Raw genomic sequence first — 18156 nt, 5'->3', positions numbered from 1 at the left:
CGTTAAATGGAGGCTGTGAACTATGCCTTACAATGGCATCTGTCACTCATAGGATATTATGGCATCCGATTAAAGGGGTTGTTCTGGCATGGCATATGGTAGGTCATCAGTATATGGTCGGTGAGGATCCGGACCTTGCACCGTTCAGCTGTTTCGGCTGTCTCAGGGCACCGGATGTAATGCAGTGGTCGGTGTCGGAAGCACATGGCTCCGTATACTGTATAGCGGCCGTGCTGCATTACTGCAACTCTGCTCCTATTCTCTTTCAATAGGAGCAGAGCTGCAGTACGGCTGCTATACTGTGACCAGAGCCATCTGCTTCCGGCACGGACCCCGACCGATCATATGCTGTATTGTTGACTTATCCTGTGGATAGGTCATCAGTAGGAAAAACTGTCCCATGCCCTGGCAGCCTCTCTAACATATATGTCGTGAGCTTTTCATAGCGTATACATGAAACAGATGCTATAATAGCCACTGTTAGGCTCTATTCACACGACAGGGTCTGAGCGTTGCCCGATAAAAACGGCAGTTTTGGTTAGTTTTTCTTGCCATTTTGCATCCGTTCCGTTTCCATTCCAGGCCGTGTTTCAGTTTTTAACGGCCGATTGTGACCCGTTTTGCATCCGTTTTTCCCTGTCCGTTTTTTTAAATGGATTCATTTCTTTTGTCAATGAATTTGTTCCCAATTCACTAAAAATTCCCGCAGGAAGGTCACATGATCGCCAAGTCACCATTTTCTCTTGCTTTCAGAGTATAGAGAGCTTCGTCTGCTCCCTCAGCTTCTTTGCATTGGTTTCTGGCTTTCTCCCTGCTATTTTTTACTTGCTACCATGTCCTCACAACCATTGAACCGTGTACTGCAGCTTTGGCTGATTTCTCGGCAATTCGGACAGCAATTGCAGATTTTGAAACCCTCTGTAGATAGTGCCACAGTGTCCCCTGTAGATAGTGCCACACAGCCCCCTTGCAGGTAGTGCCACACAGCCCCCTTGCAGGTAGTGCCACACAGCCCCCTTGCAGGTAGTGCCACACAGCCCCCTTGCAGGTAGTGCCACACAGCCCCCTTGTAGGTAATGCCACACAGCCCCCCTGTAGGTAGTATCACACAGCCCCTTAGTAGGTAGTGCCACACAGCCCCCTTGTAGATAGCACCACCGCTGTAGATGTCACCCCTCTCTGTAGATAGTGCCACTGTAGCTCCCTGTAGAAACGGAATCCCTTGACCGGGGATCCTGCTCCTAGAGGACAGTGACGTCAGGGGTTCCCGAGTGGAATCCCCTGCCAGAGCGTCGGCAACGCTCTGGCCGGGGATTCCACTTCAAGAGGAGGCCCTGACGTCACTGTCCATATATGGATAGTGACGTCAGGTTCTCCTCCAGGAGCGGAATCCCTGGCTAGAGCATCGGCAATGCTCTGGCCAGGGATTCCGCTTGAAAAGAAGCCCCTGGCGTCACTCTCCATATATGGAAAGTGACGACAGGGGCTCCTCCAGGAGTGGAATCCCCGACCAGAATGTCTGCAATGCTCTGCCCAGGGATTCCACTTTAAGAGGAGCCCCTCACGCCCAGGGGCGTAACTAGGAAAGAATGGGCCCCATAGCAAACTTTTGACTGGGGCCCCCCCCTCCCCTGGGTGTCACACAACCCCCCCTTGTAGATAGTGCCTTTTTTACAGCCCCCCCTGTAGATAACGCCATACAGCCCCCCCCCCTCTGTAGATAGCGCCATACATCCCCCTGTAGAGAACGCCATACAGCCCCCCTGTAGAGAACGCCATACAGCCCCCCTGTAGATAACGCCATACAGCCCCCCTGCAGAGAACGCCATACAGCCCCCCCCTGTAGAGAACGCCATACAGCCCCCCTGTAGGGAACGCCATACAGCCCCCCCCTGTAGAGAACGCCATACAGCCCCCCCCTGTAGGGAACGCCATACAGCATCCCCCTCCCAAAAAAATGCGACCTACAGTGTGTCCTACAAAATACATGTATCCCCTATCCACAGGATCTCCACAGGATAGGGGATACATGAGTGATCGCTGGCAGCGATAGGGAGAACGGGGGACTGAAAGTTCCCTGAAGTTCTCCATGACAAACCTCTGACTTCCGGCGTCTGTGCAGCTCAATAAAGATTAAAGGAGCGCTGGTCACGCATGCGCACAAGCACGACCGGCGCTCCATTCATTTCTACGGAGCTGCCGACACAGACCCCGGAAGTCCGAGGTTTGTGATGGAGAACTTCAGGGGACTTTCAGTCCCCCGTTCTCCCTATCCCTGCCAGCGATCACACATGTATCCCCTGTCCTGTGGAGATCCTGTGCAGAGGGGATACATGTCCTGTGGAGATCCTGTGGGGAGGGGATACATGTCCTGTGGAGAGGGGATACATGTCCTGTGGAGATCCTGTGGAGAGGGGATACATGTCCTGTGGAGAGGGGGGGGGGGATACATGTCCTGTGGAGAGGGAGGGGGGATACATGTCCTGTGGAGAGGGGATACATGTCCTGTGGAGAGGGGATACATGTCCTGTGGAGAGGGGGGGGGGATACATGTCCTGTGGAGAGGGGATACATGTCCTGTGGAGAGGGGATACATGTCCTGTGGAGAGGGGGATACATGTCCTGTGGAGAGGGGGGGGGGGGGATACATGTCCTGTGGAGAGGGGGGGATACATGTCCTGTGGAGAGGGGGGGGATACATTTCTTTTGCTCTATTTTGAGCCTTCAGGACCAGACACCGTTTAGCCATTTTTAGCACGTGTTAGTTAAATGGCTATAACTTTTTTATTTGTTGGACTAACGACGTGATTTTTGCGACGTTTTTTCCGTAGACAATGCAGGTTTCTTTTTTTATCATTTTTATACACACCTTTTTTGCTATTTTAGAATTTCTATTCATAAAGTTTGAAAATAATAGTAAAAAAAAAAGCTTTTTTACGTTTCAGCTTTTTTTTTTGGGGTAATAACATAGTTTTACCCTAAAATAGACCTTTTATTTGTGATCGTCATTGTCTACCGTAAATCTTTATATATTACATGTCTATATTAGGGTAATTGGGTCAGCGCTAGCGTTACAACAATGATTGGCGGGGGGGGGACACGTTTTTTTTTTGGGGTGGGTATTTTATGTGTATTTATTATAAAAAAAAATTTTGCACTTTCATTTATTAATTTTTTATTACTATGGTCTGTCCCCCAAAGGTCAAAGAAGACCTTTGGGGAACTTTATATATATTTTTTCTTTCTTTTACACCATGTTTTTCCACTGTAACTGGAGCTGCACAGCAGCCCCAGTTACAGGGGAAATCAGCCCTCTCATAGTGACGATTGTCACTAATAGGGCTGTGCTGGGTCTAGTAAGACCCAGCAGCAGCCTGCCACTAACGGCACCCGGCGATCATGTGACCAGTCACATGATCACCGGGAGCAATAGAGACAGCGGGCTGCTGCTGTCTCTATTCCTATACACAATGTTCATTGAACGCTGTGTAAGAAGACATCGGAGAAGACAGAAGCAGAATAGCTGCTTCTGTCTTCTCCTCAGGGTCCCCGGCAGTCACTGACAGCCGGAGACCCGACATTCAGCTGCCCGATCGCGTGGGCAGCAAGTTAAAACCCGAGCCGTAGAAAGTCTATGGCTCGGGTTTTAAGGACCCTGAGCGCTGGCCGTAAAAACACAGCCAGCGGTCGGGAACCAGTTAATGGCAGAGCGGGGATATACCTCCCTGCTCTGCCGTAGTGTTCTGTGGCGTCCCGCAGTAGCAGCCATAGCGGCTGCTAGCGGAGCCTCCGGCCATGGTGGGGGTCCGTGCCGGCGGGCGACACGGGCCCCCTCATGCCACGGGCCCCGTAGCAGCCGCTACTGCTGCTACGGCGGTAGTTACGCCACTGCTCACGCCACTGTCCATAAATGGAGGCCAAAATGTTTAGCACTTACATCAGGTGCTTTTCTGGCGTATGTGCTTCATTTACCCATTAGCGAGATAAATAAAACTTCTTCCTTCTAAAACTTTAGTCCAAAAGTGAGAATAGTCTGTAAATGGAAATATTCTGTTCATGTTTACATTACATCTCGTAACTAGTGTTAGAAACAGACAGACAAGCAAGCTGAACCTCCCACAGGCTGAGAAAAGCAGCTTCATGAATAGGACTTTACAAAGCTTCAGAAAAGTGCTAAAAAGGTAAATCAACAATGTAATTTATACATTGGTAATGACATGCCTAAGGGCCAGTTCACACAGAGTTTTTTTACGCGGAAACCGCGCCGCAAAACGCGACAAAAAACGTCCGGAAATGCCTCCCATTTATTTCAATTGGAGGCTGACGCGTTTTTTACCGCGACTGGAAAAACTGGCTCGTGGGAAAAAGAAGGGACAGGCCCTATCTTCGGGCGTTTACGCCTCTGACCTCTCATTGACATCAATGGGAGGCAGAGAAATCGTATTTCACTGAGTTTTTTGCCTGCAGCGCTCAATGGCCGCGGGGGAAAAACGGCTCGAAAAGCGGAAAAACTGAATTTTGAGGCAGATTTTCCTCCTGCAAAAAACTCAGTGTGAACCCGGCCTAACTGAGTAATTGAGGAACTTACAAGAACAAGTCTCAGAATTCCTGACATTTTTTGGCGTGAAAGTGTTAAAAATGTTGCATTCGTCGCAAGTTTACTTGCAACTATTTATTTCCCCATAAACATTTGAATTTGTAGCACACTCACATTTTTAACGCAGGTCCCGGATGACATGGTTTTACTCTGAAGCCTTATTCTCATAGACATCAAAAGAAAACCGCCAACAAAAAACAAGCGCCAGTTGCAAATTTCTTGTCGCAGTGACTACCTGGTTGTTAGGATTCTTGTCCTGTTGTATGCCGTGGTGTTACATTTCATCCTTAGCGGACTATCATAATTGCAATGCTTTTAATTAATTTCAGACTTTCAGAATTAAATGGAAAATCCCATATTATAGCATCTCGCAGTTCAACACATTAGTTCGTTTTCCACGACGGACTTGGATAATCCTTGGGACAGAAATGTTCTTATATATCTGTTTACTTGTGGTACTGAGGCTTAACACTGTTTACATGCATCCTCACATTCGTAACCGTCCTTTGATGTAGCAGTGCGACTTTGACGTAGTAGGCAATGACTGATGACATTAATGGTGTGATTCACTTCAGTGTGCCTCTCCACATAAGCAATCTATGCTACGATATTTTTTTCCAAATCTAATGATGCTATCTTAGCTCCAGACTTATATAGCGCCATTCATTCTGTACTGGTGGTGCTCCACATACAGGTTATGTATCAATAATAATAATATTTGGGTCAAGTTGTAAAACTAAATAGACCCTGATGGAATTTGAACTACTATGTTCCGAAGACATTTCCAAATTCAACAAATTGTATGTTCTGTATCAGGAACCATGACGGATGCCAACCAAAGAAGAAGCTAAGACACCACCAACAAATCTAGGTTCACCTTCAAACATCATGGAACATGTTTCCATTAACCGAGGCCTCCATCCTATGATCATTATGTCACGATCTGTGGGTATGTGGACCCACCGGGCCGTACCGCCGTAGCGGGATAGCAGCTGGCCAAACAGTATCAAGTAAATGTCTATAGTTCAAGTAAAAGTACCTGTGGTAGCTCAGACAATAGCGATGGTTAGGCTCGGATGGGACCTTGGCAGCAGACATCAGGCGTGGTGTAACAGAGCAGACGTGATCGGTGACACGACTGCAACTCTCTAAGGCACAGGAACAAGGTAGCACGGGATACAGGTAGCAGGTACGGAAACACTGGGAACCGGAAAACATTAAGGGACCATTTTCAAGACTAACACGGGTAAACACAACAACGCTCAGGCAATGAAGGAAGGGGCAGGGCCCTTCTTATAGTCCAGGGTGAGTATGGGCTAACTTACTGATTTACTTCATGTGCGTGCGCTGGTTCTTTAAGGCAAGGCACGAGCGTGCGCGCGCACCCTACGAGACACAGTAGAATGAAGTGGAAGTGAGCACTGGCGTCTCCTGAGGAGGAGATGCGGGCCAGCGCTCACATATCCATGGCTGCAGCCTTCGGGAGCTGAGTAATCCCGACGGTCCGTGTCCATGGGCGTTACACATTAGAACAAAGTGGTTGCGGCACTTGTGCATAACGGTCCTTTTGAGTTCAATGGGAGGCCATTTACAGTCTAATTTTGGTAAACCCTCTGATGATCACTAATGACCAATTTTTTAAGCATGTCCAATATATTTTTGGACAAGTGGATCAGATTTCCATTGGTTCTAAATAATTGGCTCTTTGCCATATACGTAAAGACTATCACTCCAGTAGCTAAATTGATCGCGACCTGAAACCACCAACGTGCTGCTCTCCATCTGCCCAGTGGGGCGATTGTCGGCTCTGCTGACCCTGGCTGGGATGAATTTGGAGCTGTGGCATCCTTTTCCTAGTTCAATACCACAACTCCCTATTCTGTATGAGCCTGGCTTCAGGAGATGACATCAGAGACTGGGGACTTTAAAGGGGAACTACTGGAGTTCCTTGCTTGTTCCCTGTGTTTGACATGGCTTGCCTTCACTTGATCCAATAATCTGTGAACCGATCTCTTACCCAACCCTGACCTTGCCTCCTAATACCATTTCCTGGACCTGACATTGCTCGCCTGTTACTGACCCCAAGGCATTTGATCACAATATTGCCTATACCTGCGATCTGCAGCACAAACCGTCTATTCGGAACTATCTGTGGACTGCAACCTTAAAATCCTACTGGCACGGTCCATACCTCCTTGCGGGGGTTAAGGGTAAAGTACAGGAGATTGCTTAGTCTCCGCACCCTAGGTTAGCCTGCGCCTCCTTAATATCCTGTCATTTATCCTCTTTGCCTGCTGCCAAACTTCTTCGGTGCTACAGTTATCTCCACTTTCGACATGTCCGTATAGGGCTACTGAAGTCTATTCTTGTACTGGTGTGCTAATCTGCATCACCGCTCCTGAGTCATCACCCAAGTTCCCATCTATGCTAGCCATGGGCCGGCAACCAGATACGCTCTTGGGCTTATTGTCAGATACATAAATGAAATAGCTGCTTGGCCATCAGGATTGTCTAAAGATTTTGTCAGCTTTAGAAAAGCACTCAAACCGTTCATGGAACATTTTATTTGCTAAAAATAAAAGTTTACCGTTTGGATTACAGATTAAAGACATTTTGTGCTTCCAAATTCAATACCTGGATTACAGGAGCTATCCATCACTGTGTAAATTCCTATTGCCCCCTGGAAAAAGAGGCTACGATGTATGTGCATGGTGTTATAACTGGGAGATGATTTTTTTGAGTATGTCTGTTGATCGCTAGTTTTGCCAGTGTGCTAAATATCTGGCGAGAAAGGTGTTTTGCTAGATTTTAAAGCAAATGTAGGTCAACACAAAGGAATCATACAGCGGGGAATATTTTCCAGTGTTTATACTACAGTGTTGAGACCTGCCCGATTCCTCAGTATTTGCATGTGTTAGGTTATAGGCAGTTCTTCTACATTCCATGTGTCGATTATATAAATATGTTTAATGCAGGTTACTAACGGACAGCCAAATACCCGTAAACGGTTGTTTTTCAGAATTTTCCTATTGATCACAGTGACTTTCAAAAATTATTTGTAGGCAGAACTGATGTCACTGAGAGCTGTCCTCATGACTTTTTGGAATGTACTACATGGTTGATGAAGAGAATTTGGGAGTTTTTTTGTGTGATTGAGTAAGGGCAACAAAAAAGGATGGCAAGGTGGCTCAGTGGTTAGCACATTGTTGTATTGCATGGATGGTGTTCTGAGTTCAGATCCAACCATATACATCAGATACTTCCATATTTGCATGGATGTTTCATGTTCTCGTCAGGGGTTTCTTAGTTACATGTTCCAAAAACATTGTGATAGATTAAAGGACTTCTCTCATGGATAAACCTGTGTCCATATTCCCTATTAGGCCAAATGCACATAAGAGTGGGGTCCCCTACTTGGTACTCCCCCTCTATGAGCCAGAATGGAGACCTGCTATGTAAGAGTAGCTCCCGTTTTGGCAGACTCAAATTGTCCATGTATTAGCCACCCAGGTATTACCTGCGGTGATCAGCTGATCAGACAACACCTTTAATAAGCTCGCTATGAAATTGTCCCTAGTCTGTGTGTAAGGCCTCATGCACACTTCCGTTGGCCGTTAATGACGGACACGGACCGCACACGGATGGCTTCCGTGTGCAGTCAGTTGTTTCACGGACCAAATCAATGAAAGGGCCGAGACTGTTCCATCAAAAACAGACAGGAGTAGGTCCTGTCCTATTTTTGACGGAACGGCCACACGGTTCCGTTAAAACAACGGAAGTGTGCATGGATCCATTGAAATTAATGTGTCAGGGTGCTATCAGATAAAAAGATGGATAGCACCCTGACGAAAATAACTGAAGTGGGCATGAGGCCTAAGGCTCTTTTTATGGCAAGTTTAGGGTATACTGTTGGCGTATGCATAGGTTGTTTCCATAGACTTCTATGGACCGATATACGTATGCCTTGGATTACCTTTTTTTTTTTAACTGAACGTTTTTTTGCTTTTTTTTTTGCAATCGTAATCCATGCCAGAAGTATGCGACTGCATGGTATACGGTTGCATACATCTGGCCTAATTGTCCGGCGCCAAATTCAAGAGATTTTCAAGATGTATACAACAAAGCTATAGGCACTCTGTGTGACACCATATGCTGCTCTGGATGGCACCCGCGCAATACTTCTAGGGGAGAATAGCACCTTAACCCCTTCCCGCAAATGGACGTACAGTAACGCCATGAGGATGAAGCAGGCACAGGAGCTGTGCGCGCTTCATCTTCAGCGGGTGTCGGCTGTAATATACAGTCAACATCCCACTGCAACAGCGGCGATCACAGTTATCTCCAATCGCCGCCATTTAACCCCTTAAATGCCACTGTCAATAGCAACAGCAGCGTTTAAGTGATTGGGGTACCCTGTTGGCCCACAGCGAAAAATTGCGGGGTGCCGATGGTTGCTATGGCAACAAGGAAGCCTAGCAATGGCTTCCTGGTTGCCAGGTACGGAAGCCTATTAGGTCCTGCACAAGGCAGGACGTAATAGGCTTAACCGTCAGTTGTAAAATGACAGTTACAATACACTGCACTACATAAGTATATACAGAAGTAGTGCAGTGCATTGTACAGGGGATCAGAAGATCAGATCTTCCAGTCCCCTAGTAAGTGTGAAAAAAAGTAAAAAAAATGTTTTAGATAAATAAATAAATAAATCAAAGTTTTATGTAATAAAAACAATAATCGCCCTGTTTCCCTGATCAAGTCCTTTTATAATTAGACAAAAAATGAAAAAAATAAAAATATATATACATAATAGCTATCACTGGGTTTGTACCGGCCTGACCTATAAAAATATCATATTATTTATCCCGCACGGTGAACACCATAAAAAATAAAATAAAAAACAATGGCAGAATTTCCAAAAAAATGGCCAAAATGAGCTCGGTCCTGAAGGGTTTGACGTATACATACGCCAAAGTCGGGTAGGGGTAGTATGGAACGGGCTCACGGAGACCACCATTTTGTGGTGGGAAAATTTAACTGGTTGCCATTGGCAACAGACGGTGGTGTATCTCCATTTTGCTAACAGACATGTGACCTTAGAGCTTACTGTTATCTGAGCTCCCACGATGCATTGCTCTTTGGGAACAGGAATTCAGTAGAACCCTGATTTTAGCTTTAGGCATAACTAGAGGAGAAAACATTAAGGCTATGTTCACACGGGGTATTTTGCCGAGTTTTTTGACGCGGAAACCGCGTCGCAAAACTCGGCAGAAACAGCCCGAGAACGCCTCCCATTGATTTCAATGGGAGGCGTCGGCGTCTTTTTCCCGCGAGCAGTAAAACTGCCTCGCGGGAAAAAGAAGCGACATGCCCTATCTTCGGGCGCTTCCGCCTCCGACCTCCCATTGACTTCAATGGGAGGCAGGAGAAAGCGTATATCTCGCTGTTTTATGCCCGCGGCGCTCAATGGCCGCGGGCGAAAAACGGCGCGATAATTGCCGCGAAAATCGGCGTGCAGGGAGAGGAATATCTGCCTCAAAGTTCCAAACGGAATTTTGAGGCAGATATTCCTCCCCCAAAATACTCGGTGTGAACATAGCCTAAGGGAAATTTATCAAAATTTGTGCTAGGGAAAATTCTTGCAGTTGCCAATAGTAACCAATCAGGTCGCTGCTTTCATTTACCAAAAGGCTTCTGGAAAATGGAAACTGGAATCTGATTGGTTATTGTTGGCAGCTGCTCCACTTTTTTCCTTGCAGTAATAAATCTTGTTCGGTTGGGTTGTCTAAGCAACGTACGTCGTCAAAGCCTCTCCTGCAAAACTCCATGGGAGGAGAGGCTTCTGAGTCATACGATGGCCTAGACAACCAGACCGCCAGCTCTCTTTGCTACGTCTCCGGTGGGAAAAGTTGCCGCAATTTTCACCGTATGTACACGAACTGAGTCAGGTTGTTGCAGACCGCCATTAAAAATGAGAATATATTATATAATATACAGTTGTAGCGCCATTCTTCTCGGTGGTCTTTTTCCAATTACACCATATTAGGGTTTAATGGGTAACTGATAAAACAATTAATTAATTTGCCATTTTCACTCTAGTGGGAACTTTGTCTGAGATGAATGCTGGTTGCCTTCCGAAAATGTCTACTAGCGCTACTACTTTTTATAAGATTAGTAGAATAAAATCATTTATTGAATATTTTTCCTCATTTTTTTTTTTTTGCAGGCTGTTTGATGTCTGTACTGTGTCACGGACAGACAGGGAGACGAAGCTTACACTGGTTTTTGAACACGTCGACCAAGATTTGTCAACTTATTTGGATAAAGTACCGGAGCCTGGAGTTCCCAATGAGACGATAAAGGTATTTATGACGATGCCCGCACTTATACACACATTCCTTTTTTCAGGCATCCAATAATCCAGAAAGGATTGTTTCCTCTAGAAAACAAATTAGGAAACTTCCCTCAAGGTAAGACCCCCACAAAGCAGCATTAACGTGTCTGCTATGAGGCCGCGATGCGGACGACAGCCGATACGGCACCCTGTCTGGTGCAGCTGTCAAATTGCTCATTAATGGCCACACATTGTTGCAGGAAAACAGCTATTTTTTACCTGCAACAATGCTAAGTCCTGAGGACTCAGATACAAATGAATGTGGCTGCCGCTAGCACCGCCACCGGGCATGAGGGGGCCCGTGCGATCATGTGCGGTTCGGCTGGCCATGGGCCCCTCGGGAGCCTTGGGCCACGGGCGGCCGCCCGAACCGCCCTATTGATAATCCGCCAGTGGATATCCCTCAATAGGGACCTCCATCTATTAGCCGGCAAGGATAGCAGTTACAAAGAGAGTCTCTCGCTCTGGACGAAGCAGCCTGTTCGTGCATTACATAGACAGCCGTTAATTTTAATACTTAATTTCCCCTGGGGTGGCGCTGCAGGGAAGTTATTCACTTTCTGTCAGGTTCCCTTGCAGATTACAGTTGATTGCTGTGGGTCCAAAGAGCGGGATTCGCTGTGATCAGCCTATTTTCAAGGGTCCCTTCTAACAAAGACGCACTATCCAAAACGTACAACCCCTTTAAGAAATTGAATCTGGCGTAACGCTTTTCCAAGATGCGACAAAGAAAAGAAAATGAGGACGTTTCTTCCGTTTAGTGTAACTGAACAGCATACACCCACGCAGTGTTCAAGACACTTTCTATCTCGGCAAAAGGGGCAAGCTTGCTAAAATTGATTTATAAGTCACTTTTCTTTGCCAGGAAAAATATTCACTGTATTAAATAAAACATTTTTCCTGCCGGGATCTAAATATCCTGCCACATCAAGAGAGTCTCATGGGCATGAAATGGACGCTTATTGTAGCATTATGCTTGTCTTATACATACATAATTAGTGAATTTTGCTGTGCCAGCCATTTGTAAAATGTCAAATTGAATCATCATAATACCAAGTGGTCTGCGATAATCCCTGCTCACTGTTTTTAACTGGTATTAAACTTGAATAGAGTTTTGTACTGAGAATGAAATACAGATACATTGTGCCGTACAACGTTTCACAATTTAAATTGATATAGTTTTTCAGAACTTTTTAAACTCTTTGCTCTACTTTCATTTCAAGTTAGTCTCGACTTCCTACACTATAAAACTGCTTTCAAAATTCTACTGGTTACCCTTGGAAACAGACTACAGTTTGGCTCCACCCTGCTGTCAGACATGTGACTAAACATTATAGCTGGAACTGTGTAACTGTCATCTGAGCTTCCACTATGAACTACTCTTTTGTAATAGGAATCCAGCAGTTTACCACTAAATCCCTATACCTCCATATAACCTCAAACACAGAGCCTCAATACCTCCATACAATAGCAAATTTAACTTCATATAAGCTGACATTCCAACATATAGCCTCAAGGCCAGAACATACAATAGTCAATATTCCTCCATATACAGCAAAGGCCAAGATTACTTCAAACTTAACCAAAAAGCCACAATATCTCCATGTGGTTTATTACACTAATACAGAGTTGCTTTGCTGCTATATAGCTTTAATGCGATTACAGAACTACTGCACCTCCATATAGGCTCATACAATATTACAGATCCACTATACCTCAATATAGCCTCATACACCACCACAGAGTCACTGTACCTCCATTATAGCATCATACACTACTACAGATCTACTATACCTTAATATAGCCTCATACACCACCACAGAGTCACTGTACCTCCATATAGCCTCATATACTACTATATAGCAACAGCTCCTCCATTAAGCCTCATATACTACTACAGAGTCACTATACCGCCATATAACTTCATATACTACTACAGAGCCACAGTTCCTCTATTTAGTATTGTAGCCACATACAATACTACAGAGGCATTATGCCTCGATAGAGCTACATACTCTAATACAGAGCCACTGTACCTCCATATAGCCACATACACTACTACAGAGCCACTCTACCACCATATAGCTTCATATACTACTACATATACTACTACAAAGCCACAGTTCCTCCATTTAGTCTCATACTCTACTACAGAGCCACTGTACCTCCATATAGCTTCATACACTACTACAGAGCCATTATACCTCTATATAGCTACATACACTACTACAGAGCCACTATACCGCCATATAACTTCATACACTACTATAGAGGCATTATGCCTCTATATAGCTACATACACTACTACAGAGCCACTGTACCTCTATATAGCTTCATACACTACTATAGAGGCATTATACCTCTATATAGCCACATACACTACTACAGAGCCACTCTACCACCATGTAGCTTCATATACTACTACATATACTACTACAAAGCCACAGTTCCTCCATTTAGTCTCATACTCTACTACAGAGCCACTGTACCTCCATATAGCTTCATACATTACTACAAAGCCATTATACCTCTATATAGCTACATACACTACTACAGAGCCACTATACCACCATATAGCTTCATACACTACTACAGAGTCACTGTACCTCTATATAGCTTCATACACTACTATAGAGGCATTATACCTCTATATTGCTACATGCACTACTATAGAGGCATTATACCTCTATATTGCTACATGCACTACTATAGAGGCATTATACCTCTATATTGCTACATACACTACTACAGAGGCATTATACCTCTATATAGCTACATACACCACTACAGAGCCACTGTACCTCTATATAGCTTCATACACTACTATAGAGGCATTATACCTCTATATTGCTACATGCACTACTACAGAGGCATTATACCTCTATATAGCTACATACACCACTACAGAGCCACTGTACCTCTATATAGCTTCATACACTACTATAGAGGCATTATACCTCTATATAGCTTCATACACTACTACATAGTCACCGCCATATAGCATCATAATACAATGCCACTGTACCTCTTTATAGCCTCATACACTACTACAGGGCAATTAACCGACTACCAAAGCCTGATGACATCATGTATTTGCTAGGAAAGCTCCCGAAGAACCCGCTAAACGTGTCCATATGGCTTCATTAGCCCGACAGGGGCCAAAAGAGTGTCCTTTTGGTCTCCATTGGGCTGGTATACCTTGCTATATCTTTTTAGACTACGGTATTCCATAAAATGAAATCCATAAAAAACATATGCGGTGTGGTAAACATGTTTCACATGGGAACCTATGGGTGACGTATATGGCCTAAGATACATTAAACAAGAAAATTAAAAAAAAATAGAAATAAAATCTTCTTTTTTAAAAAAAATTATCGTTTTAAGTAAAACAAAACACACAAAAAATGGAAGAATTAAAATTACTCGTGAAATGTTTGAAGGTCGCTCAGGCAGTAAGACTAACGAAGAGGTACCTGGAAGATATTTTACAGCACGTCCTTGGTATAAATAGAAGTATTAGTATTACTATGATGAGCTCTTGTTTTCCAGTTTTGAAAAGTTTTAATTCAAAGCCCCCGATAGCCAAATCTTCTTAGTGAGACAGTTCCTGGTGATAAGGATCATGTGGTCCCTGTAATTGTGTTCTGTAAATGATCCCACACATTCGTGATGGCCATTTCTTGTGTGACAGCTGTGCATTTTACCACTTTCCAAGGTACGGTTACATATAGTCATATGATATCCTTTAGGATTTATACCGCCACCATTAGTCGTCAGAATGGGCAAAGTCTGTTCACTGTTATTTTACCCTAAGTCATAGTCTCATCAATTTAGGTTTCCCATTACAGCTGCCTGTAAAAGGCTGGGAACGGCATAGGATGTGTGTGAAAAGTGTTTTTTTGTTTTTGTTTTTTGTTCTTTTCAGTTTTTTGTTTTTTTTTGTTGTTGGCTACACTATAACATGAGGTCTTGCATGGATCACAGAAAAAATTTGCGCTCACAACTTTAGTTGTTTCGTACGGTGGAAATCCCCAAATCACAAGTGAACTTATGACTATGACAAAACCATGTTGGAATTTTTACAATAGCCACGTGGACAAATGGCAACCGTGGTTTAACCACGGCTTCATATAGCCCATGCATTAATTTCTAGTAGTGATGCATGTAGGTATTTATCAGTTTATAGCTCAACCTTCGTTCTGTCGTTACCCTGCCAGGGGTTCGGTGTAAGATAGCCGAGGGCTGTCACTTTAAGGCAAGTTAATCTCATTATCTAGATTTTCCAGAAGATTTCAGGAGCCTTGGTGCCACCTTAAAGGGGTTTTCCTTAATAAAAACATGTATCACCTATCCACTGAATAGACTATATGGACTGAACTCGACTCAAAACCAAATAAAATAAGGTGTGATTAGGATCAACACCAATGTCCCTCACAACTAAGCGATCTCTTCATATTCAATATTTGATATAGTCCATGTGCTCGCCTGTGGTAAGGAGGTAACACTGTGGTCATCGGTGTTTCGCTTCCCTAGCTTTCAAAATAATGACCCTGCAGAGCCGCCATTTTGTCAGCCAGGGAAAGAAAACTACCAGTGACAACAATATTCTCTACATGTGACAGGCAAGGAGAGGGACACATAAGATTATTGTACTCCTCACTATAAAGAACCCACCAACTTTTCGTAGCTTGTAAATGAGTTACAGCCTGTATAGTTCAGAGCTGCACTCACAATTCGTCAAGCTTCAGAGCTGAAGTCTTATAGCATTACTTTCCGTTGCACATATAATCACTTTCTACGCCTTTTGTCAATTCCGTGACACGGATGTTTTTTTTAAATCAAATAGTTTTTAATGACAAGTTTTTATATTAAACAGAAACATTTAATACATACACTTAAAACAGTCCCCCCACCCTCATCCTTCCCCCCTCCCTATCCCACCCTCGACGAAGAGCACCATGCATGTCACTCAGTCACATATTTGTATCTTGCCAATCCAACCACATCCCCTCTCCTACAACTTCCCTTGATCTATTACACAAGCAGAAGATAATTATCAGCAACCCAGCCCCATTAACCGTAAGGAAACGTCTAAAGAAGAGTAGCCGATGGCAACTCCCGGAGACATCAACCACGCTGTACATTGACCTTTTCTTGAGAGCGCCTCACTTTAGGTAATTAGCTTTTTCCATATGTATAATACCGTTCACATGATTAACCAGTTCCCTATACGTGGGTGCGAGGGAGTCTAGCCATCTCATAGCTACTAGTTTACGTCCCTGATATAATATTTTTTGAGTAGCCAATTTCTGATGAGTAGTAATTGTGAGATCTTCTACATATCCTAGGACACCTATCAATGGGGATCGGGGCACACAAATCTGAAATAAGATATCCACCAATCCAAACACCTCACCCCAAAATCCCTGAATAGCGGGGCACCCACACATCATGTGGATAAGGTTGGCCTATTCCTCAGGACACCTCGGACATTTCACATGAGTCCGAAGGCCCATTTCTTTTAAAAGCACCGGTGTGTGATACACGCTGTGAAGTGGAAATAACCGAGACCTGCGATGTGCTACATTAAGAGATATCATTGGGACGACAGCTAAAAAATCTTTCCAAATGGCATTAGAAATGATGTGACTCGGATGTTTACCGCCTCTGGATAACATAGAGTTTTGGTTTCCTTAGTTCTGATGATTATGTGAAGAGCATGTAGACATAAGCATAAGTGGCATATATAAACTCTGCATATCCCAAACTTTTATTTTTAGGAGGTGTTTTGCGTCTCGGGCTCTTCTTGGCTCAGACTTTATGCCACAAACATGAATTTTAATGCATTATGCCTTGATGCAAAATTGTGGCATTTTCACAATGTGCCAGGTGTCTTCTTTTTTTTTTTTTTATATATATATTAGGGTATGGGGGCATATAATATGCCTTCTGTTTATTTTATAAGTCATGTATGTAAAAAGTGTGAAAATTGTCCCGGCAACAAAACGGTTAAGCTGATCATATGCAATATGTTGAGCCAAATTTATAATTGGTATTGAAAACCTCTTCCTAATGGAGACAGAGGTCAAACGGTACCTTTGGGAACCATGTCATAATTTAGCATTTTATTCATTATATGTTTATCACTTGTAAATAAGTTTTTGTCCTTTTCTTTACAGGTGTTAAAAATTCTATTTGTTTTATTTTTTTTGCTTCTACATGGGTTGTCATCCAGTTTTCCCAGAAACAGATATAATAAGTAATATCTGAATAGAAGTCTTAATGTGACAGTAGAGAAGGAGTCAAGCGCTAAACGTTACTGGCGATTTGGAAACTGCTCTTTAATTGTCTCTTTAAGTCCTGGTCCTTTAACCGAGCGATCTGGAAGCCAAATGTCGTTTAACCGTTGGTCATAGACTGTCAGGGACCCGGGAGAGAAGACAGAAGGGGTTCTCAGACTTCGAATACACATTGCTCAATCAGCGCAGTGTATAGAATAGAGGCAGCAGCCATTGGTTCGGGTGGTCACATAACTAATCGCATGATCGCCAGGATGATGTTAGCAGGTCACTAGCCCAAAACCAATTATTATAAATTACAATTTTAGGGTAACACTATATAATTGCCAAAGGGATTAATGAGAAATCTAAAAAGCATATTTCTTTTACTAATTTTACAAAGTATAAGCCTGATCATTCTAAAAAAAAATATCAATAGCTATGTGTATAAAAACGATTTAAAAAAAAAAAGCTACATCCATAGCCCAACAAATCAAAAACTTGAATATGCACTAAAACTGCCTAATCTTACCACAAAACCCTGGATTTGGTTACAGTGGATAAAGCTGTAAATAAATATATAGGAAATAATTGAGCGGCTCATTGAGGCCCATTCTTTTCTTCCTCAGATAAGATCGTTAGTATTCTTATCAGCTGCCCGGTTTAGTCATGTTTCCTGATAGTATGATAAACCTCCATTACAAGATTTTAATGTCAGATTTCCGGATTTGGGATGGCAGCCAATTCTTGTCATTGACGTATCGCTAGCTGCCCTCAAACTACCCCAGTAAACAATGTTTGGCATTGTATTGAGAGGGTAAAGTTTTCATACCAACTCAATGAAAGACGATGTTCTAGATTCAAGGGCAATGTAAGATTATTGTGTGTGT

The 18156-nt window shown here is 43.7% G+C and overlaps 1 protein-coding gene and 1 long non-coding RNA gene across 2 annotated transcripts in view; one reads left to right on the top strand and one right to left on the bottom strand.

Moving 5' to 3' along the window:
* CDK6 (cyclin dependent kinase 6) overlaps nucleotides 1-18156 on the top strand; it is a 138921-nt gene that overhangs the window by 47825 nt on the left and 72940 nt on the right. The window contains exon 3 of the mRNA XM_075827712.1: nucleotides 10821-10956. Coding sequence (XP_075683827.1) covers nucleotides 10821-10956 — 136 coding nt within the window. The remainder of the gene's footprint in view (nucleotides 1-10820; nucleotides 10957-18156) is intronic.
* Nucleotides 1-18156, bottom strand: part of LOC142652171 (uncharacterized) — a 94280-nt gene that overhangs the window by 53335 nt on the left and 22789 nt on the right. The gene's annotated exons all lie outside the window — the stretch shown is intronic.

This window comes from Rhinoderma darwinii, chromosome 5 (assembly GCF_050947455.1).
Source record: "Rhinoderma darwinii isolate aRhiDar2 chromosome 5, aRhiDar2.hap1, whole genome shotgun sequence".
NCBI classification, from domain to species: Eukaryota; Metazoa; Chordata; class Amphibia; order Anura; family Rhinodermatidae; genus Rhinoderma; species Rhinoderma darwinii.
The sequence above is the reverse complement of the archived record's forward strand: the minus strand, read 5'-3'. Positions and strand labels throughout refer to the sequence as shown.